Raw genomic sequence first — 19,397 nt, forward strand, 5'->3', positions numbered from 1 at the left:
AGAAGATGCAAGTTGGTTTGTGATAGTGCTTGTGGTTGTTGTGGGTGCCTTTTGTTCTTTAGGTGGAACTGCTGTCTTAGGACAGGCTTTCTTAATGTGACCCTTGACGTGACATTGAAAACATGTACCTTCTTTAGCATAAATCACTTGTTCTTCAGCCGTGATGTATCCTCCTACAATTCCTTGTGCAGCTTTTTCATATGGGGTTAGCTTAGGTTTTGCAGGTGCTTTAGCTTTACCTTAGATTCATTGTTAGAGTTCTTTTCCGAGGAATTAGAGGAAGAAGGGCTAGAAGAATTACCATTCTTACCATTCTGTGTGTTCTTAGAATTCGGCAGGGTTCCTTGAGAAGTCTTGTTTTCCTTAGGCTTTCCTTTGTTGTGCTTCATCTCGTGTGCGAGAGAAATTGCTACCGCTTTGTTGAGATCGATTCCTCAACATCATACTTGATATACTCGTCCACTCCGTAAAGAAATGCCTTCTTGCGCTCCAAATCTGATTTGCGTAATTGAGTGCCGAGCTGCAAAACACGATTAGAGAAAGACATAACCGGCATACCATTTTGCTTGAGAGCACGCCAATCGTCCTTCAATCGTGCGAGGTATTGAGGTGGCATAAATCGCGCCTTGAGCTTGTCTTGGAAATCATCCCAATCGAAGAAAAGGGACGTGAATTCGTCGGCTTCCTCTAGGTGGGCGGCTAGCTGTGCCTCTTGCCATGCGTGGTACCAATTGATGGCATCACCGGCAAGGTACATAGCTGCCGTCAAAACTTTGCTATTTCCTGTCTTCTTAGTTGTTGCAAAATAAGCATTAAATTGATGCAACCAAGAATGAATAACCGTAGCATCCATCTTACCATCATACTTACTGAAAGTCAACTTCTCTGTGACTGGATGGTTGAAATCCGCATCGTGGCTTGCACCACTTGATGAACTCCCACGATCTTTGGGTAGGTCGGACTTCGAGGCAAGTACTTGTCGAATCAATTCTTGAGTGTGTAGTTCTCTTTGAGCCTCACGCTCTATCTCCAAGGCCACGCTTTGGGCGGCACGCTCTGTCTCCAAGGCCACGCTTCGTGCTGTCGCTTCCGCCTTTCTTTGTTGTTTTCTTTCTTTGCGTTCGTCGTGCTCGCGTTCTAAAGCAAGGCGATTTGCTTCTTGTTTGTCCAACATATGCTTGACCATTGCCTCCATAGGGTTAGGTACACTTGGTGGCGTAGATGGCAAAGGGGGAGGGTCGAAAAAATCTCCTCGTGGGGAAAATTCTTCGTCGCCTCTCTCATGCTCATGACCTATATTATGCGAAGTATCCATTCCGCTTCAGGTGACGACCATGCACTTTGATCTTTGGTCTTAAGTCCACGACGAACTTGGGTTCTTGAGGGTCTTGAGGTTCTTGAGATTCTTGAGGTTTTCTTTCGCTTGCAAACCATGTTTGAGAAGGATCTTCTCTTCACCCGAGGGCCGAGTTCTACTCCTTTCCGCGGGCGCACCCCTTGGCGGCCTTGCGCTCACACCAAGGTTGCTTTTTCCCACCTCATGTCGATTGGTTGGCCGCTAAGTGCACGGTCCGCTCTCAATGAGTGAAAAGAGACACAAGGGAAGGCTGGACAAGCCCTTCTTTCCTGGGATTCCTGTCACTCTTCAAAAACACGATTAGGAATCAAAACGCCCAAGCGAACTTGGGTTCGTGCGACCGCAACAAGCAAAAAAAATTCTTGTGATTCTTGTGGTTCTTTCCTTGAGTGATATAGAACACTACCAAAGCTCTGATACCAATGTAAGGTGCAGCAGAATGAATGTTGTATTTTCTCAAGCTGAGTGATCCATACTTGCTCAAGGTTCCTTTTAGTTCTTATGGAAGGGAGAGCCTTCCGTTCTTTATGGAGAGTGTTGTGATCACGAACAAAGTGAGTGGATATTGTGCGTGCAAGTGTATGAGACTAAGAGAAAGAGAGAAGAGAGATACGACACCAGAGATGTTGTAAAACCCTCCTCCGAATGCCCCACTCTTGTCGGCGAGAGTGGTCTACTATTGATTGCACAAAGTTGTACAATGATGATGCATGGAAACTGATGCAACTTAGGACTATGTCGGTGACGACGACGGGGACGACGACGATGACCTAAGGGCTGAAATCTGCAACTTTCTAACTGCTGTCCACAAACATGCTATTGCTGAAAATCTGGGGCTGATTCGGGGCTGCTGAAAACGCTGATCTGGCTGCGTTTTTGGGAGGCTGAAAATGGTCGAATCTGCTTGTGTTTATGGCTGAATTTGCTGTGGTGCTTGAGGCTGAAAACGCTGCTTTGTCTGCTGTAACTGAAGGCTGAAAACGCTGATTATCTGCAGCCTTGATGGTGATAGATGAAAACGCTAGAGGCTTGGTGCTGTTGCGGTCCAACCAAAGCTGAAAACGCAAGTTGATTGCAGCTTTGAGGGCGATCTTGAAAACACTAGGTGTAGGGGATGCTGGCGATGAGATGCTTGTTGAAAACGCCAAGGTGTAGGAGATGTTGGCCATAAGCAAATACGCTAGGCTGTAGGAGATGATGGGATCGCCAAGGGAAGCTTGGAGATGTCTTGCTGAGAGAGGGGAGTACCTGCTGCCTAGAGCCTGTTGTCACAAAGTGATGACGTGGCGGACAGCAGAAACCCTAATTTCTGCCAGAAACCCTAAAATTCCTGCAAACCCTAATTTTTGCCAAAAACCCTAAATTCCGGAAATCGCGGAGGCGGATTATTAAATTTTAAAAAAAAAAAAAATTGGAAAATGATGAGCGACGCGAATTTTGCTTTTGCTTTTTTTTTATTAAAAAAAAAGAGAAAAGACTCTCTAAGAGAGAGAGAGAACTGATGCTTTTGATTTTAAAAGCTTTTGGGGCTCTGCTTTTGGGCATCCCTTGTAACCTTTAAATTAGTGGTGAGGGCCTCACTTCTCAGAGCATCTGGACGCAGAGTCTGAGAGTGAAACCCTAACCGCTCTCTTGTACTTTGATGATTGATTAATACAAAAAGAAATACCGAAAGGGGCGCCAGTCTTTGGGGCCAATATCTCTAGGCACGGAACTCCGCCGGGCCAGTGCAAATCTATTGTGATCTGTGAATTGTTTTGAAGTGGTTATTTGGTGCTGTCGCGGTTGATTCTTGACTTGGAGTGTCCAAGTTTGTTACAGTGGTATCAGAGCACGGCCGATTTCTCTTCTACGGGAAATCCGATCCCCGAATTTTTTTTCCGCGGCACCTATGGCTTCAGGCAATGATCAGTCGACTCCCTCTGCATCTGGAGATGCGGGCTGGGATCACAACGAAGATTCAGACAGAGAGTATGGCCCGCCTCGGCCTACTCAGGCGGAGCAAACAGAGATGGAGCGTCGTCAATTGATTGGCGATGCAACAAAGATGATGCTCAATTTTGCCAAGGACCCGAAGATGGTAAAATATATGAACCAGACCTCTTTGAAAGAGGTACAGATGGAGTGGCAGAGAACCACAACACCACTCCCGAAACCCGCTCTCAAGAAACCTTCTACCTCCAAGAAATATACGGAGAAGGAACTGGAGAACGTGGTTGACGCACGGATTGCTCAGCTTTTCGACGTGCAAAAGAAAGGCAAAAAGCACGGCAAAAAAGCAGAACAAAGGTACTGACTTCCCGGGATATTTGGGTCGTCAGTCGACATTCGACAAAGCAAAGAAACGGAAGAAGCGTGTTCGATTTGAAGGAGTACCCAGTTCTTCTTCTTCTTCTTCTGACAGTTCTTCTAGCTCCTCGGATTAGAGCGAAGAAGACAGAAAAAAAAGCAAAAAGCGAAGCAAGACACAAAGCTTCGGAACGGGCAAGAAAAAGGCAAAGAAGGCTACATCTCGCCCAGAGACTGACAGTTCTACTGAGGACTCGTCTACAGACAGCTCAGATTCCGATGACGGAAAGTTTTATGCGAACAAGAAGAATTTTTACAAAGCCAACCAGTATGACTTTCTCGAAGATAACAGCAAGAAAGTCCGAGAGTTTAAGGAAGGTGGCCACTCGATCAAGTTTGATACTTTTCAGGATACTCAGATGCTTCGAAGGCTTTGTCTCTTATACAGCAGTTTGACATCGCTTTCGCGGGAGGACGCTATTCAGAGCACTCCAAGATTCGGAGAGCTGCCTCTTACTCTGAGGGGAATGCTCGTACTTGGTGGTCCACGCTTCTATTAAGCAAGACTGTGCCAGTTACATGGCTGAAATTCAAGAGGCTTTTTATTTCTTCTTGGTTGACTCAAGAGTTTGAGCGAGATATACGAGCTGCTTGGAACCATCTCCGGATGACCAAGAGCGATACAGTGAATTCTTATTGTGAAAGATTCTGGAGCTCTTTTCTACCCGCCTCTTCATTCAAGAAGATCTCGTTCAGAGAACAAATTGAGCGGTTTACCTTGGGTCTACCTACAGAGATCCGAGATCACTGCTTGGAACAGAAGTCAGCTTCTATTCAGGAGTTGATGAGTCATGCGAAGCGGGGCTTTGCCATTCACTCTGGCAGTCTGACCTACCCCACAGATGAGGCCATGACACAACGAGCCAAACAGACTTCTGGGAATGAAAGTAGAATGAAAAAGAGCAACCCAGAGAAAAAAACGGATGCACGACCCAAGCTTACTCCTGAGGAGAGAGCTCGCTTCATCAGAGAGGGGAAGTGCTTTGGATGCGGGGAACATGGACATATTTCCGCAAAGTGCCCTGATAAGGCACAGAAAGAACAGAATGATAAAGACGACGACAGGTCTGAGAGTTCGAGAGCAGCTGAGGAATGTGGCAGAAAAGGCAGATAGAAAAGCAGAACTGGTACCACATGGCGTGGGACTTGCACCGAATCAAATGAATGAAAGTACAAACTTTGCCGTTTTTTTTTGGGGCAAAGTGAAGGATCAAGAAGCTCTTTTGAAGGAGCCAAGGCCAACTTCTTTTCACTTGGAATTGGCGGCTCGATTTGGAACTGCGCCCGACAGACTGACGCCACTGGCGGAGGTAGTTCGACTGGCACCCGGATGGGATGTTGCCATTACACCGAGCATTGGCAAACTTCGTTTGCAATGACAGGGGTGTTCAGGGCACGTGAGTGACGTTCTACTCGGGATCCCTTGGTACCACAAGAACTACGCCGTGGTTGACTACCGGGCCGAGAAAGCGACTTTGATAAATGAAGGGCTTAGAGATTGTACTTGATGAACTTCAGTTTTCTTACTCATTCTTTTGGGAGAACTGAACCATGGATAAAAGTTGAATATGTTTTGACCTGAAGAAAAGAACGCCAAGATTTTTTTCTCCACGCTCATGCCGATTGCTTTTGAGAGGGCCTGAAGATCATACCATTGATCTGATATCTGGAAGCACACCACCGAATCGGCCACCTTATTGTGTGAGCCGAGTACAGAATGAAAAGATTATGAACTCAGTGAAAGACCTCTTGGAAAAGGGTCTTGTCCAGCTTAGTACTTCACCGTATTGCTCTCCAGTGTTGTTGATTTTGAAGAAAGACAGATCTTGGAGAATGTGCATCGATTATAGCACTCTCAACGAAATCACCATCAAGAACAGATTTCCGATTCCTAGGATCGATGATATACTCGACAGGTTACAGGGATCCTCGTGCTTTAGCAGGATTGACTTGAAGAGTGGATATCATCAGATCAGGATAGCGCCAGGAGATGTCTACAAGACAGCTTTTCGGACGACTTTTGGGTTATTTGAGTTTTTGGTGATGCCTTTTGGCTTAACCAATGCTCCTGCGACATTTAACCGGATGATGGACAGGATTTTTCGAGAGTACAGGCTATTTGTTGGCACTTTCTTTGACGACATCATTGTTTTCTCGAAGAATGAGGCAGAACACAGAGATCATCTGCTTCAAGTCTTTTAGGCATTACGAGATCACACGCTAGTGATTAATGCAAAGAAAAGTGAATTTTTTCCTACCATGGATACACTTTTTGGGACACATTGTGTCAGCAACACAACAGGAGTGCAAATGGACCCGGCCAAGATAGAGACTATCCGTGATTGGCCCGATTTGAGGAATGTCCATGAAGTTAGAAGCTTCTTGGGACTATGTTCATACTACAGGCGGTTCATACGAAAGTTTGCAGAGGTTGCTTCCCCTTTGCATATCTTGACACAGAAAGGAGTACCTTTTTCGTGGGGACCCACAGAGGTGACTGCCTTTCAGACATTGAAAGAGAAATTGACTACGGGACCTATTTTGACTTTGCCGGACTTGCAGAAGTCATTCGAAGTATATTGTGATGCTTGTGGTCGTAGTCTGGGTGCGGTCTTGATGCAAGAAGGCCATGTCATAGCTTACGAGAGCCGTTTGTTCTCTAGGCCGGAGATGACAGCACAGATTTATGAGAAAGAGCTTTTGGCGGTTATCCATGCTCTTACTCAGTGGCGGCATTACCTACTCGGAGCGGATTTTATTGTCTTTACAGACCATCAGAGTTTGCGCTACTTCTTGTCACAGAAGCAGCTTTCGGAAAAGCAGATGCGGTGGGCGAACATCTTGTCACAGTTTCACTTCCAGATTGTCCATGTGCAGGGACAGAAGAATGTGGTGGCAGATGCTTTGTCTCGGAAACCGTTGGTGCTGGCTATTTCCGCGATACATCATAGGAGCTTCGAGGATATGGTCGATCAGTGTGCCACAGATACAGATTTTGCAGATATTTTCACACGGATACGGGATGGGGAGACAGTAGTTGGATACTCCCTTCGGGAAGGCTACTTGATCAAAAAGACTATGTTGTGCGTTACACAGCCGTTGAGGGAAAAGGTTATGACTGATTGCCACTGTCCACCTTTTACGGGTCACCGCAGCATTGCTACCACCATGAAAGGGGTAGAGAGAGATTTCTTTTGGCGGAGACTGAAGAAGGATGTGGAAGAGTTTGTGCGCAGTTGCTTGGTATGCTAGAAGGTCAAGTTTGACAGGCATAAGGCACAGGGATTGTTACAGCCTTTACCCATACCCACCCACCGGCCCCTGGGAAAATATTGAAATGGATTTCATTTTTTTTTATCTCCCGAGAATACAGAATGATCACGATGATTTTCCGATTACATGGCACGCCTGAGACGATTGTCTCCGACAGAGACCCCAGATTTATGAGTTTGTTTTGGAAGGCAATTTGGGAGAACATTGGGACGCGGTTGCAGTTCTCGTCATCGTTCCACTTGCAGACTGACGGGCAATTTGAGATTGCCAATTCAGTGATTTTAGATTTATTGAAGTCTTGTATCTCGCATCAGAAGACTCAATGGGAAAAGAACTTACTTTTGGTGGAATTTGCCTACAATAACACGATACACTCTTCGACGGGGAAGACGCCATGAGAGATTGTTGAAACTGCTGCGAAGGTTCCATCCTTCCTGAGCACGAAAGATTAGAAATTTGAAGCAGATGAATATTCGCGAGATTTGGATACGGCTTTTTGCCAAGGTTCACGAGACTTTACAGAAGTCTCAAGAACGACAGAAAAAGGCAGCGGATCGCCATCGTCGCGACTGGAAACTGAAGGAGGATGATTGGGTGCTCTTACTTTTGAGAAGGCACGCCTAAGAAAAAAAAAGGGGAAAGGAGAGGCTTTTTCCAAAGCTTAGTATGTGATACTACGGACCTTTCCAGATTACTGACAAGATAAATGATGTCTCCTTCCGATTGGACCTGCCAGATACTTGGAGGATTCATAATGCATTGCATGTGAGTCTCTTGAACCCTGTTAAGGGTGATGTGCCTGATGATGGGGAGCCTGATGAGCAACCCGAAGTGGAAGAAAACGAGGAGATCCTTGTTCCTGAACAGATTTTGGCACATAATGATACGAAGAAAGGTAAAGTCCGAAGGCGGTTCTTGGTTAAGTTCAAGAACTTTCCTGCATTTGATGCGAAGTGGATGGAGGAGGAGGACCTAGCAGATACTCCTCGGATTGTGAAACTTTACCTCGATGTTTTGGTTTAGCATAGTCTACTCCAAACGGAACCCAGAAACTCAGCTTGGCCGAAGATCTGGTGCAGTGGGATGCACAAGAGGGGAGTCGCTCCACTCCTTTGTCAACAGATGCCTCGATTTTGATACTAAAGTCACTGATGTCTCTTTGAGCTTCAGGGATACTGAGAGCTGACAGTATTCTGCTGGATGACTTTATGAAATGGAATTCCTGATTATGATACTGATTTGTTCTTGACTTCTTGTGAGTACAGGAACTGATAGACGAAATGACTGCAGCATTTTGGTCTGATTGATCTCGAATAGACATGGTTGCAATAGGGGTTAGTCAATCGGACATCGATGAGGTCCCGATTGGACCTAGATGTGATTGCTAGCTACATTGCCGATAAATCATGGTCTAAGATCCGAATGAATGTTGAATGTCATGTGATGTCCTGTGATGTCTGGTGATGTCCTGTGATGTCGTGTGATGTGACTGTCGATTTTGTACATGTGCTAGATGTGTGTTCCTAGTACGTAGGTACTAACAGTCAGTGTCTGCTAAGACGGTTTATGGCTTTTGTCGGTTTTGCAGGCGTAATCGCGGTCGATTACAATGCTTTCAAGAGGGGGGTATGTCACAAAGTGATGACGTGGCGGACAGCAGAAACCCTAATTTCTGCCAGAAACCCTAAAATTCCTGCAAACCCTAATTTTTGCCAAAAACCCTAAATTCCGGAAATCGCGGAGGCGGATTATTAAATTTTTAAAAAAAAAAAAATTGGAAAATGATGAGCGACGCGAATTTTGCTTTTGCTTTTTTTTTATTAAAAAAAAAGAGAAAAGACTCTCTAAGAGAGAGAGAGAACTGATGCTTTTGATTTTAAAAGCTTTTGGGGCTCTGCTTTTGGGCATCCCTTGTAACCTTTAAATTAGTGGTGAGGGCCTCACTTCTCAGAGCATCTGGACGCAGAGTCTGAGAGTGAAACCCTAACCGCTCTCTTGTACTTTGATGATTGATTAATACAAAAAGAAATACCGAAAGGGGCGCCAGTCTTTGGGGCCAATATCTCTAGGCACGGAACTCCGCCGGGCCAGTGCAAATCTATTGTGATCTGTGAATTGTTTTGAAGTGGTTATTTGGTGCTGTCGCGGTTGATTCTTGACTTGGAGTGTCCAAGTTTGTTACACCTGTTGTGTTCCTTGCTCATCTACCAAAGAGTGCTAGCTTTGGTTTGCTCATATATTTTCTTACCCAAATTGCCCTACCTACTTTTGTTGGAAAGTCACTTAAATTAATAAGTGAAAAATGTCAAAAATAGGGAAAATAGGCTAAAATCACTGGAAAATTCCCCTAATTGATTCTAATGGATTCTGATGGGAATATTGATGATCATGCTGTGTGCAACCAAAGGATATGCATCTATGCTAAGTGACTAGGCATGCACGGTCTACAAATAGACTCACAAAAGTGCCAGATCACTTCTAATCTAGACTGACTGGACTGACGAAAACCCTGTTATGGTGTAGCTTGTCCACGGACACATAGGGTTGGATGTGTCACGTGACAGTATGTTTCTATGTTTTGTAACATGCATCTGTAATCGTCTGTGTTGCATTGTGATGTGTCAACCACTGAATATTCCTGACATAGCAACTAAAAAACGCGTTTTTTAAATAAGAGTACAAAACGGGACATTTTAAAATGTTCAGTACATTGCTTTGTTAAAAAATGTGGGCAGTTTATAGACTTTAATAAAAGTTGGCTTGCCTTAGAGTTTAGGGTTTATAGATGTCAACTTTCCATTTAATTATATGCAACATTTGACTTCAATAAATTATATACCTTTGTGTGGACCCATATAATATAATACTTGTAAAATATATATATATATTTGAAAAAATTGATGTATTTATTTTGATCTTTGAAAAATACGTCTAGTACGCGTATTAACGCCCCGTAAAAGACGTCCCGTCTCGTACCTTAGCTTCTATGAAATTTCTTGATTGAATGAGATTGCCTAGGTATATAACTTTCGTGCATCGAGACACCCCTCTAAAAATCAATGCGATCTGGGTGTGATGGCTAATTTTGCTACGCTAGAATATCAAGAGCTCCGATATGAAATGAGAAAACTAAATGACCCCCGGATTGACCCTCAAAATGACACTCAGATATTTTTTATCTGACTTGAGTTGTTTTGCAAATATAATCACGGACAACTACTCTTCTTTCAAGAGGGGGAATGTCACAAATTGTTGACGTGTCAAGCCACTGTAGACCCAGAGGGTTACGACTCCTTGAGCCTAACCCTAGCCAACCTGCAGATTCAGACCAAGGGGCCTAAACCCTTACCCAAAATTGTGTAAGGACTGATGACGTGGCAAGCTATATGGAAATCCGCGATTTACTTTGGCTATTGATGACATGGAATGGCGGGAGTTTTTGAACCAGATGATTTTAGAACCACCTGCTTTTCATGTAACTACGTTTGGATGGCCAAGGGCCTCTATATATGTACTAAGGGCTAACTCTCTGGCATTCTACTTGCAGGAGATGCAGAGCAGAGCTACAAGTGTTGTACCTCGTTGAAGCAATATAAAGAAATATTGAAAGGGGCGCCACAGTTTGGGGCCACTGCGCACTAGGGGTGGAACTACGCCACTCTGCGTCTAGTGTGAAGTCTCTCTTTTTCAGTGCAATTGTTTTGAAGTAGTCTGTTCTTTTCTGTTGGTGTCACAAACTGTTGAAGTGTCAAGCCACTGAAGACCTGACGGGTTAGGGTTTCACAGACCTACCCCTAGCTAACTTTGTAGATCCCAATCGAGGGGCCTCAACCCTAAGAGAGGCAGCTATCACGATGTTGTGACAATCACTATCTATATTTGCTGGTTTCTTTCCCTTGATTATTTATTTAATTTTTGGGACCCTCTTTTTGAAATCATAAATGCCCGGACATTGCATGGCTAGTGTGCAACAACCGTTGGCCCAAAGTTTCACCCCTCGGAGTCAGCCAAGCAGCCACGAGATGCTTGGGGCGATCGGCACTAGAATCTGTTACAGACTTGGACACCCCAAGTCAAAAATCTGGCACGAGACACAAGATAATCACTTAAAACACTTCACAAACTTTATCACAATTTAAAATAGAGTCGACATGGCCCGGCGTAGTTTCATGCCCAGAGGTATTGGCCCCAAAATCTAGCACCCCTTTCCGTATTTATTTTTATATTAATGTTTGAGCAAAGTACAAAGACCGAGGGTCCTCTCTGCTCAACTGCTCGTCAACAAGTCTGAGGGGGAGAGTGGCCCTGGGTACATATTTATAGACCCATGGCCTCAAACTGAAAAGCAATTACATGAAAAGCTGCACTCAAAAGCTTCAGGTCCCAAAAGCACCCAGAGTGAAACGCGGAAATCCGTACAGCCTACCAGGTGGCACAGCTAGCACAAAACACGAGATTTCCGTATTGCTGTCACGTCAACATGTCAACCCAATTTGCGGAGATTTCGTATTGCTTTGCCACACAAGCCTTCCAACGTGAGGCTGCCACGTCATCAGTTTGTGACATACCCCATTCTTGAAAGAATTGTAATCGGCCTTGATTACGCATGCAAAATCAAACATAAGCCATAAACCAGTTCAATAGACACTGACTCTAAGTACCGACGCACTAGACGACACAAATCCATCATTTGCACAAAGACGATAGTCACTGAACATTCACCCCACATTCAGATCATATCACATAAAAATCCATCCAAATCTAGGACCATGATTCCTGGCAATGTGTTTAGCAATCACATCTAGATCCACGCCAGACCTTAGTGATGTCGGATTAACTAATTCTTATTCCGATCATATCCATAGATTCTCAAGACCGAAATGATGCAGTCATTTCATCTTTCAATCTTGCACTCACAATCACGTGAGTAAGCACAAAAATCAGATTCACTTTCAGGAATTCTGGTTCTCAAATCACACACTTAGTTCATAATGAACACAATGTTTCAATCATTCAGTCTAGTGATCTCATCGGTTCAACAATCTTCATGCACTTAGATCCCTGTGTGGCCATCTCGTCCCTCGGGAACTCTTGATGCGCTCACCACAGTATCCAATCATCTCATTCAATCATTTATCATCAGCCATCATCACTCTCACATGCACATCTAACCCTATGTGCATGCACACAAGTTGTACCTACTTCTAGGGTTTAGGTAGCTTAGGAAGTGTTATGGCACCTTTTGTGAGCCTATACGCAAGACGTGCATGTCCAGGCACTTAAAGAGTAGCTCCATACCCTCTAATTGCACAACCCATGATCACTAGCATCATTACCCAATACCCAGCATAAGCATTTTTACCGCACGAACCCTTTTTTGCAAACTACATGTGAACCAACCCTTGTAGTCAATTTATTAATAAATTGACTTTTCATATTCCAAATCGTGGAGGCTGAATAAGGGCTGCTCGATCCAGCTTTTTGCGCCTATATATGTGGCTCAGGGGGCGCCAGTAGAAGCCAGAAGACCAAAGGATCAGAAGCTCTTGCAGTAGAGCACCCTCTAGCGTTTTCTCAGCAGATACCTCAGCGTTTTCAGCCACCCGAAGCACCAGCGCAGAACCCCATTTGATCAGACCTTCCCTCGTCGCATCGGTCGTTCCATCGTGGCCAAGACAACGCAATCAGATTCCAGCCCACAGATAAGCCAGCGTTTTTCAGTTTTCAGCCATCATCGTCGTCCCCGAAGACAGATCAGCCATTAACTTCGCTACATGGTCCAGATTCCATTAGCATTCCTAGCGTTTTCAGTTTTCAGCCAATTCAGCCCTTAGCCTCGACCTCGTCGCCGACATCGTCATCGTCGTCGTCGTCGTCGTCGTCAAGTACCACAGCATTTAGAACCATTGTACCAAACTTGTGCTATCTAAAGCAAATACCTCTCTAGCAATAGAGAGGGGGGCCCTTGGAGGGGGGTTTGGGACCCCATCTGGTGTCGTCTCTTTTCTCTCCTCTAGCACTCTCAGTACCATCATTCACAGTTTTCCACTATCTCTTTTGTTTTGGTCATTGCACATTCTCTTATTAAGCAAAGGAAGGCTCTCCCCTCCACTAAGTAAAAGGAACCATGAGCACTCACTGATCACTCATCCTGAGCTTACACCATCATTCACTTCCGTTGCACATTACATTGGTATCAGAGCTCTTTCGCAGTGTTCGGGATCATTACTTAAGGAAAGAATCACAAAGAACCACAGGAATTTTTTTTGCTTGTTGTGATCGCACGTAACCCAAGACCACTTGGGCGTGTCGATCCCTAATCTGTGTTTTTGAAGAGTGGCAAGTAACCCAGAAAAGAAGGGCAGCCTCCCCTCGTTCCTCTTTTCCAGTCATTGAGAGCGGACCTTGCACTTAGCGGCAAGCCAATCGACGTGAGGTGGGAAAAAGCAACCTTGGTGTGAACGCAAGGCCGCCAAAGGGTGCACCGCAGGAAGGAGTTGAGCTTGGGTAAGAGTACAACCTTCTTAAACGTAGATTGCAAGCCAAGAACCCAAGTACCCAAGAACCTCAAGAACCCAAGAACCCAAGACCTCATTGCATGGTCATCACCAGAAGCGGAATGGATACTTTGCGTGAAGGTGATGAGAGTGGAATTGGAGAAACAGAAGTCCCTACATCAAGAGAATTGTTCCCCGATCCTTCCCCATCCCATCTACGCCACGGATCGCAGGAAGGAGTTGAGCTTGGGTAAGAGTACAACCTTCTTAAATGCAGATTACAAGCCAAGAACCCAAGTACCCAAGTACCCAAGAACCCAAGTACCCAAGAACCCAAGTACCCAAGAACCCAAGAACCCAAGACCTCAGTGCATGGTCATCACCAGAAGCGGAATGAATACTTTGCGTGAAGGTGATGAGAGTGGATTGGAGAAACAAAAGTCCCTACATCAAGAGAATTGTTCCCCGGTCCTCCCCCATCCCCATCTACGCCATGGATTGCACCAAGCCCTATGGAGACTTTGGTCAAGTCGATGATAGAGATGATGCTACAACAAGAGGCACAATATGCTACCTTGGATCGAGACCATGAAGAACGAAGGGCAACTATGGATCTTGAGCGTGAGCAAGCATGTGAAACTCAATGCATAGCGGCTGAAGAAAGAAGGGCAGCTATGGAGCTCGAGCATGACCAAGCACGCGAGGCTCAACGCATAGCGACCGAAGAAAAGCGAGCAGCTATGGAGTTAGAGCGAGAGGCGCAAAGGGACCAACACATGCAAGAGTTGGTCCTACAGCTACTCTCCACAAAGAGCCAGCCACTCAAGGAGGCCGGTGAGTCATCACATAGCACAGGTGAAGACGACGACTCCAACAATCCAGTCATTGAGAAGTTGACGTTCAGTAAGTATGATGGTAAGATGGATGCTTCGTGCCTTAGCTGTCTAGAGGCTGATGTAGTATCGCCAGGTACTAGTTATGAGGCTACCACGGGATGGCCAGATGGGTTGACGAAAAGACAGCAAATGGATGGCTGTGGTAGGGCAGCAAAAAAGCAAGTGCAAGTATCACAGCCATCCATTTGCTGCCTTCTCGTCAACCCTTATCACTTAATAACCATGAGATTTATTAATAAAAGCGGAGTAGTTGTTGCGTACAGCTTACTAGTAAACAACAAACCAAGCAACACAAAAACTTTAGCAGTTTCAAAAGGAATGCATACAGTGTCAGCCTCAATAGGTCGTCCAAAGGGCATGAACAAGTTCTCTATAAAACTCTTTCGCAATGTCACAGAAGTGTATGCCTCTTGCACCTGTGAAAATTTGGTATCTTTAAAGTCAGTTATCATGATTGAAACAGAGAGAGCAAGAGAAGCAGCAAGGGCCAGGTAGGGAGATGTACCTGTCTCTTAATCCTTTCTTTAAGTGAAGGTAAATATTCACTAATGCACCTGTTTCCAATTTGGAGAAAAAAATTGGCTCTTGGAGTGATACAGAAGGTACCAGATCGACCTTGACAGGTTATAACAAGACCTACATTTCATCAGGCCAAGTTGGCAGTTTGACATCCTCTACATCAAACACGTCCCTTACTGTTGGAGGAGCAAAGAGCTTCAGCTGAGGAGCAGAAAGATTCCAGGACTGCCCTATCTTCACAGGAAAAATGACCTGCAAGCCTACCATGAGTTTCGACATGGGCAAACATATCCAGTAAAAAAAAACATCACATCCAACTTACCTGTAAATGGATAACTTCTTGGTGCCTCACTTTTCCAAGTTCACAATCTACTTGAAGCAAAGGAACCGCAAATTTGACTTCATAGGGCTGCCTTCATTTATCAGACTAGAGCTTAGCATCATCAACCAAAACTCCAACAATGCACTTACATGACTAGAATTTCATCGAGTTATAAGCCCACCTTGTCAGCTACCACGACCAAGCACATCTCCAACCCCTATTGATGCAAGAAAGGGCAGTTATTCATTACAGGGAATTTTATAACATCCAATTGTAAGAGACGAGGAAAGGATGGGTTCAAGTACAGGCATACTACTCAAGGTCCCAATCTCAAACCGTACTCTCGGGTCATCAACCTGCTCCACTAACCTCCGCTGGTACTGCATATATAGTGACCTAGAAGGCAACGTTTAACATTGAATAAAACACCGCAGCAACTGACCTTCAAGAATCTGCAATCGATTTATACAAAGAGGCAGGACTTTCATCGTGAACTAAAACACATTGAACGTGAATCCCTTGATTACAAAATTTGAATTCTCCTACAGACTTGGAATAGCTGCAAGAATTGTAAGCAAGTCTAAGTATGTCATTGTAATGCCTTCACGACTAGAGAACATTGAATCTGCTTTCAGTGATTAAAAATCATCACAACTCAATATTCATTCCTCAAAGAGATTTTGTTCACTCCATATTATGTTTTGGTTCTCTCATTTGTTTTCTCTATTCTTTTTTTTACGCAGCTTTAACTTGTGCTGTTGTCTTTTTCATTATGTTCAGATTAAATATAAAAATTGAACTAGTCTTTACTTAATCATCTTTCGCAGTTTTAGCAGCAGTTCCAGAATGGAGGACTTGGCTTCTCTGCCTCAAATGAACTCTCTCTCTCTCTCTCTCTCTCTCTCTCTCTCTCTCTCTCTCTCTCTCTCTCTCAAGTGTGGTAGATTGGTTATGTCATTTACCTCTTGAATAACAGGTCTTGAGTTCAACTCTCCTCATTGAATAGATCTTTAAGGTCTCTCGGAATAGTTTCCTACGATGTTAAAATTCTCTTCTTCTTGGGTGTGTGTGGGTGGGTGTGTGTGTGCGTGCTAATAAGAAGAGGAAAATGGTATAACCTTTCTATCACCCAAGTGTGGTAGATTGGTTATGCCATTTCCCTCTTGAATAACAGGTCTTGAGTTCAACTCTCCTCGTCTGATAGATCTTTTAAGGTCTCTTCAGATAGTTTCCTACGACGTTAAAATTCTCTTCTTTTTCTTCTTCTTCTTCTTCTTCTTCTCTCTCTCTCTCTCTCTCTCTCTCTCTCTCTCTCTCTCTCTCTCTCTCTCTCAAAATAAAAGTGGGGTTTTGACCCTTTGCATTACATAAAATCCACCATATGTCCATATACAAGAAATTGGGAAACCCCTAAAAGGTATACAAGGAGATCATGGGGAAAAATCCCAAATCAAACCACAAGAAATATCTAGGGTTAAAATTACTCTAATCAGGTGGTGAAGACTAGCTATCCGGATAGCTCTATCCACCTCATGCCATGGAGCAAAAACCACAAATTCCAATGTTGGGTACCTTACTAGTATAAAGCATCCGCTGTAAAAACCTCTTGCAGCAACTCACAAAAGCCAAGGGACTATAGCAGCTCATTAGGCCGACGATGTACAATCATTTGATGTCTATAAAGGCACCAAAGGACTTTAAAGACATAGGCCAAAGTTTGAACACTTTTTCAAGGCCTCGAGATGAGAGCAAAGCTTTGTCTTTTGTTTAGCAGAGTGATGCCGCATTTTCCGAAGGCAACTTTACCAAAGTTTGAAAAGTAGCTTTATTTGTAAAGAGGAATGCACAAACTTGGCATCCAATCCAAGAATTTTGATGTGACCATCAATCTAGTTTGTCCCATCCAAGCCAGAACTCTTGATGCATTAGACTTAATTAAATTGTAATGTGCATTAGAACTCTTGATGCATTAGACTTAATTAAATTGTAATGTGCATTGGAAGTGACTGATGGTGTATGCTCAGGATGAGTGCTTAGTGCATACTCAAGGTTCCTTTTACTGAATGAGATAGTTCCTTTTAGTTCGTGAGAGATGTGCAAAGACTAGAGAGAGAAAGAAGAGAGTGATACTGTGAGTGAAGGTTCTTTAAGTAATAGAGAGAGAGAGAGAGAGAGAAGACTGACACCAGATGGGGTCCCAAAACCCCCTCCAAGAGCACTCCTCTCTCTCGCTAGAGAGGTATTTGCTTTAGATTGCACAAATGCTAATACAATGGTCATAGATGTTGAGATGCTAACGGGACCTTGTGGTAAATGCTTGGATCTGCGAGGCTAAGGACAGAAAACGCAGAACGCTAGGGATTCTCGTTAGGGTTTGCAACTTTGCAATGCAGCTATGGGCTGATCTGCTATTGCCGATGTCGGCGAGATGAGCTGAAAACTGAAAACGCTGGCTGACTTGAGGACTGAATCTAAAAACGCTGGCTGATCTTATGTCTTGGGCTGAAAACTGAAAACATTGGCTGATCTGGTACAATGGGCTGAATTATGAAAACTGAAAACGCTTGCTGGTCCTGGCTGATTTGGCGCCGGAAACTGCAAACGCTAGGCTTGATCTGCTACTGAAAACGCTGGGCTGATCTCCAATTGATTTTCCCTCAACTGCTATGTCACACACAACATTGTTTTTTTCATCAAGTAGCCATCCGGTATGCAATATCCTGGCACTATCTCCCCATTCTGCATCCAAGTAAAAACATCGATAAAATCCGGATCGTTGGCGTACTGGTCAACCATATCCTCGAAGCTTCTATGATGGATCGCGAAAATAGCCAAGACGAGGGGCTTCCGATATAATGCATCTGCCACTAAGTTTTTTTGTCCCTGAACATGGACAATCTGGAAGTGAAACCGTGACAAGATGTTTAGCCCACCGCATATGCTTTTCCGAAAGCTGCTTCTGTGACAAAAAGTAGCGTAGACTCAATTGATCAATAAAACCCGTGAAATCGGCTCCGAGTAGATAATGTCGCCACTGAGTAAAAGCATGGATCACTGCCAATAGCTCTTTCTCATAAATCTGTGCTACCAATTCTGGCCTTGAAAACATTCTGCTTTCATAAGCAATCACATGGCCTTCTTGCATCAAGACCGCTCCCAGACTACGACCACAAGCATCACAATAAACTTGGAATGGCTTTTGCAAGTCTGGCAAAGCCAACACTGGTCCAGTAGTCAATTTTTCCTAAAGTGTCTGAAAAGCAGTCACCTCTATCGGTCCCCACGAGAAAGGGACTCATTTCTGAGTCAATAAGTGCAAAGGCGAAGCTATCTCTGCAAACTTCCACATGAACTGCCGTGATAGTAAGAACACAAGCCCAAAAAGCTTCTAGCTTCATGAACATTCTTCAAGTCAAACCAATCGCGGATAGTCTCAATTTTGGCCGGGTCCATCTGTACTCTTGCTGTTGAGACGATGTGTCCCAAGAAATTTATCTTCGGCAGAAAAACTCGCTCTTTTTGGTATTGATAAACAATCTGTGATCACGCAATGCTTGAAAGACTTGTAGCAAATGGTCTCGATGCTCTACTTCATCCTTGGAGAAAACTATAATATCATCAAAAAAAGTGCCCACAAAAGATCAATGCTCTCGGAAAATCATATCCATCATTCAGTTGAAAGTTGCTGGAGCATTGGTAAGTCCAAAAGGCATCACCAAAAATTCGTATAAACCAAAGCTGGTCCGAAAGGCTGTCTTGTAGACAACTTGTCACAAATTGTTAACGTGTCAAGTCACTGAAAGAGCCAACCTTCATATCACAGCCGAGGGGCCTAAACCCTAAGAAGAACAAGCAACAGCAGAAGAAGAAGTCCTACCAATTTATGGGACCCCATCCGATGGGGCCCAAGTGACATAAAGGAATCAAAATAAAGCTGGACCCTCTCACACACACAAAAGACAACGTGGAAGCTGATGACATCGTAGCAATACGGATTTCCGAATTTTGCTTTGACTGCTGACGTGGCAGCCTGTACGGTTTTCCATTTGAGTTTGACTGCTTTTCAAGGCCAAGGGCCTTTAAATAAGTGCAGAGGGCTCAGTCTCTTGCACGCTTCAATGAGCACCTGCAGAGCGCGAGTACCGGCATTGTACTAAGTTCAAGTAATATAAATAAATACCAAA

At 44.2% G+C, this 19,397-nt stretch overlaps 1 protein-coding gene across 5 annotated transcripts in view; it reads right to left on the minus strand.

Annotated features, from left to right (window-relative positions):
- LOC147423077 (BRCA1-A complex subunit BRE-like protein) overlaps positions 1-19,397 on the minus strand; it is a 59,750-nt gene that overhangs the window by 15,489 nt on the left and 24,864 nt on the right. For 4 of the 5 annotated variants that reach the window (XR_015186612.1, XR_015186613.1, XR_015186611.1 and 1 more), the window contains exons 4-9: positions 15,519-15,609; positions 15,395-15,430; positions 15,214-15,300; positions 15,013-15,143; positions 14,878-14,926; positions 14,699-14,788 (exon numbers count right to left, since the gene is read on the minus strand). Coding sequence is in view for 1 of the 5 variants with exons in the window: in XM_086501753.1 (XP_086357879.1) it covers positions 14,699-14,788; positions 14,878-14,926; positions 15,013-15,143; positions 15,214-15,300; positions 15,395-15,430; positions 15,519-15,609 (484 nt within the window). In the remaining 4 variants the exon portion in view is untranslated. Of the gene's footprint in view, positions 1-14,698; positions 14,789-14,877; positions 14,927-15,012; positions 15,144-15,213; positions 15,301-15,394; positions 15,431-15,518; positions 15,666-19,397 lie in introns of all 5 variants that reach the window. The other variant, XR_015186614.1, reaches the window with a different exon arrangement.

This window comes from Adiantum capillus-veneris, chromosome 26 (genome assembly GCF_014529385.1).
Source record: "Adiantum capillus-veneris isolate H3 chromosome 26, ASM1452938v2, whole genome shotgun sequence".
In the NCBI taxonomy this organism is placed as follows: domain Eukaryota; kingdom Viridiplantae; phylum Streptophyta; class Polypodiopsida; order Polypodiales; family Pteridaceae; genus Adiantum; species Adiantum capillus-veneris.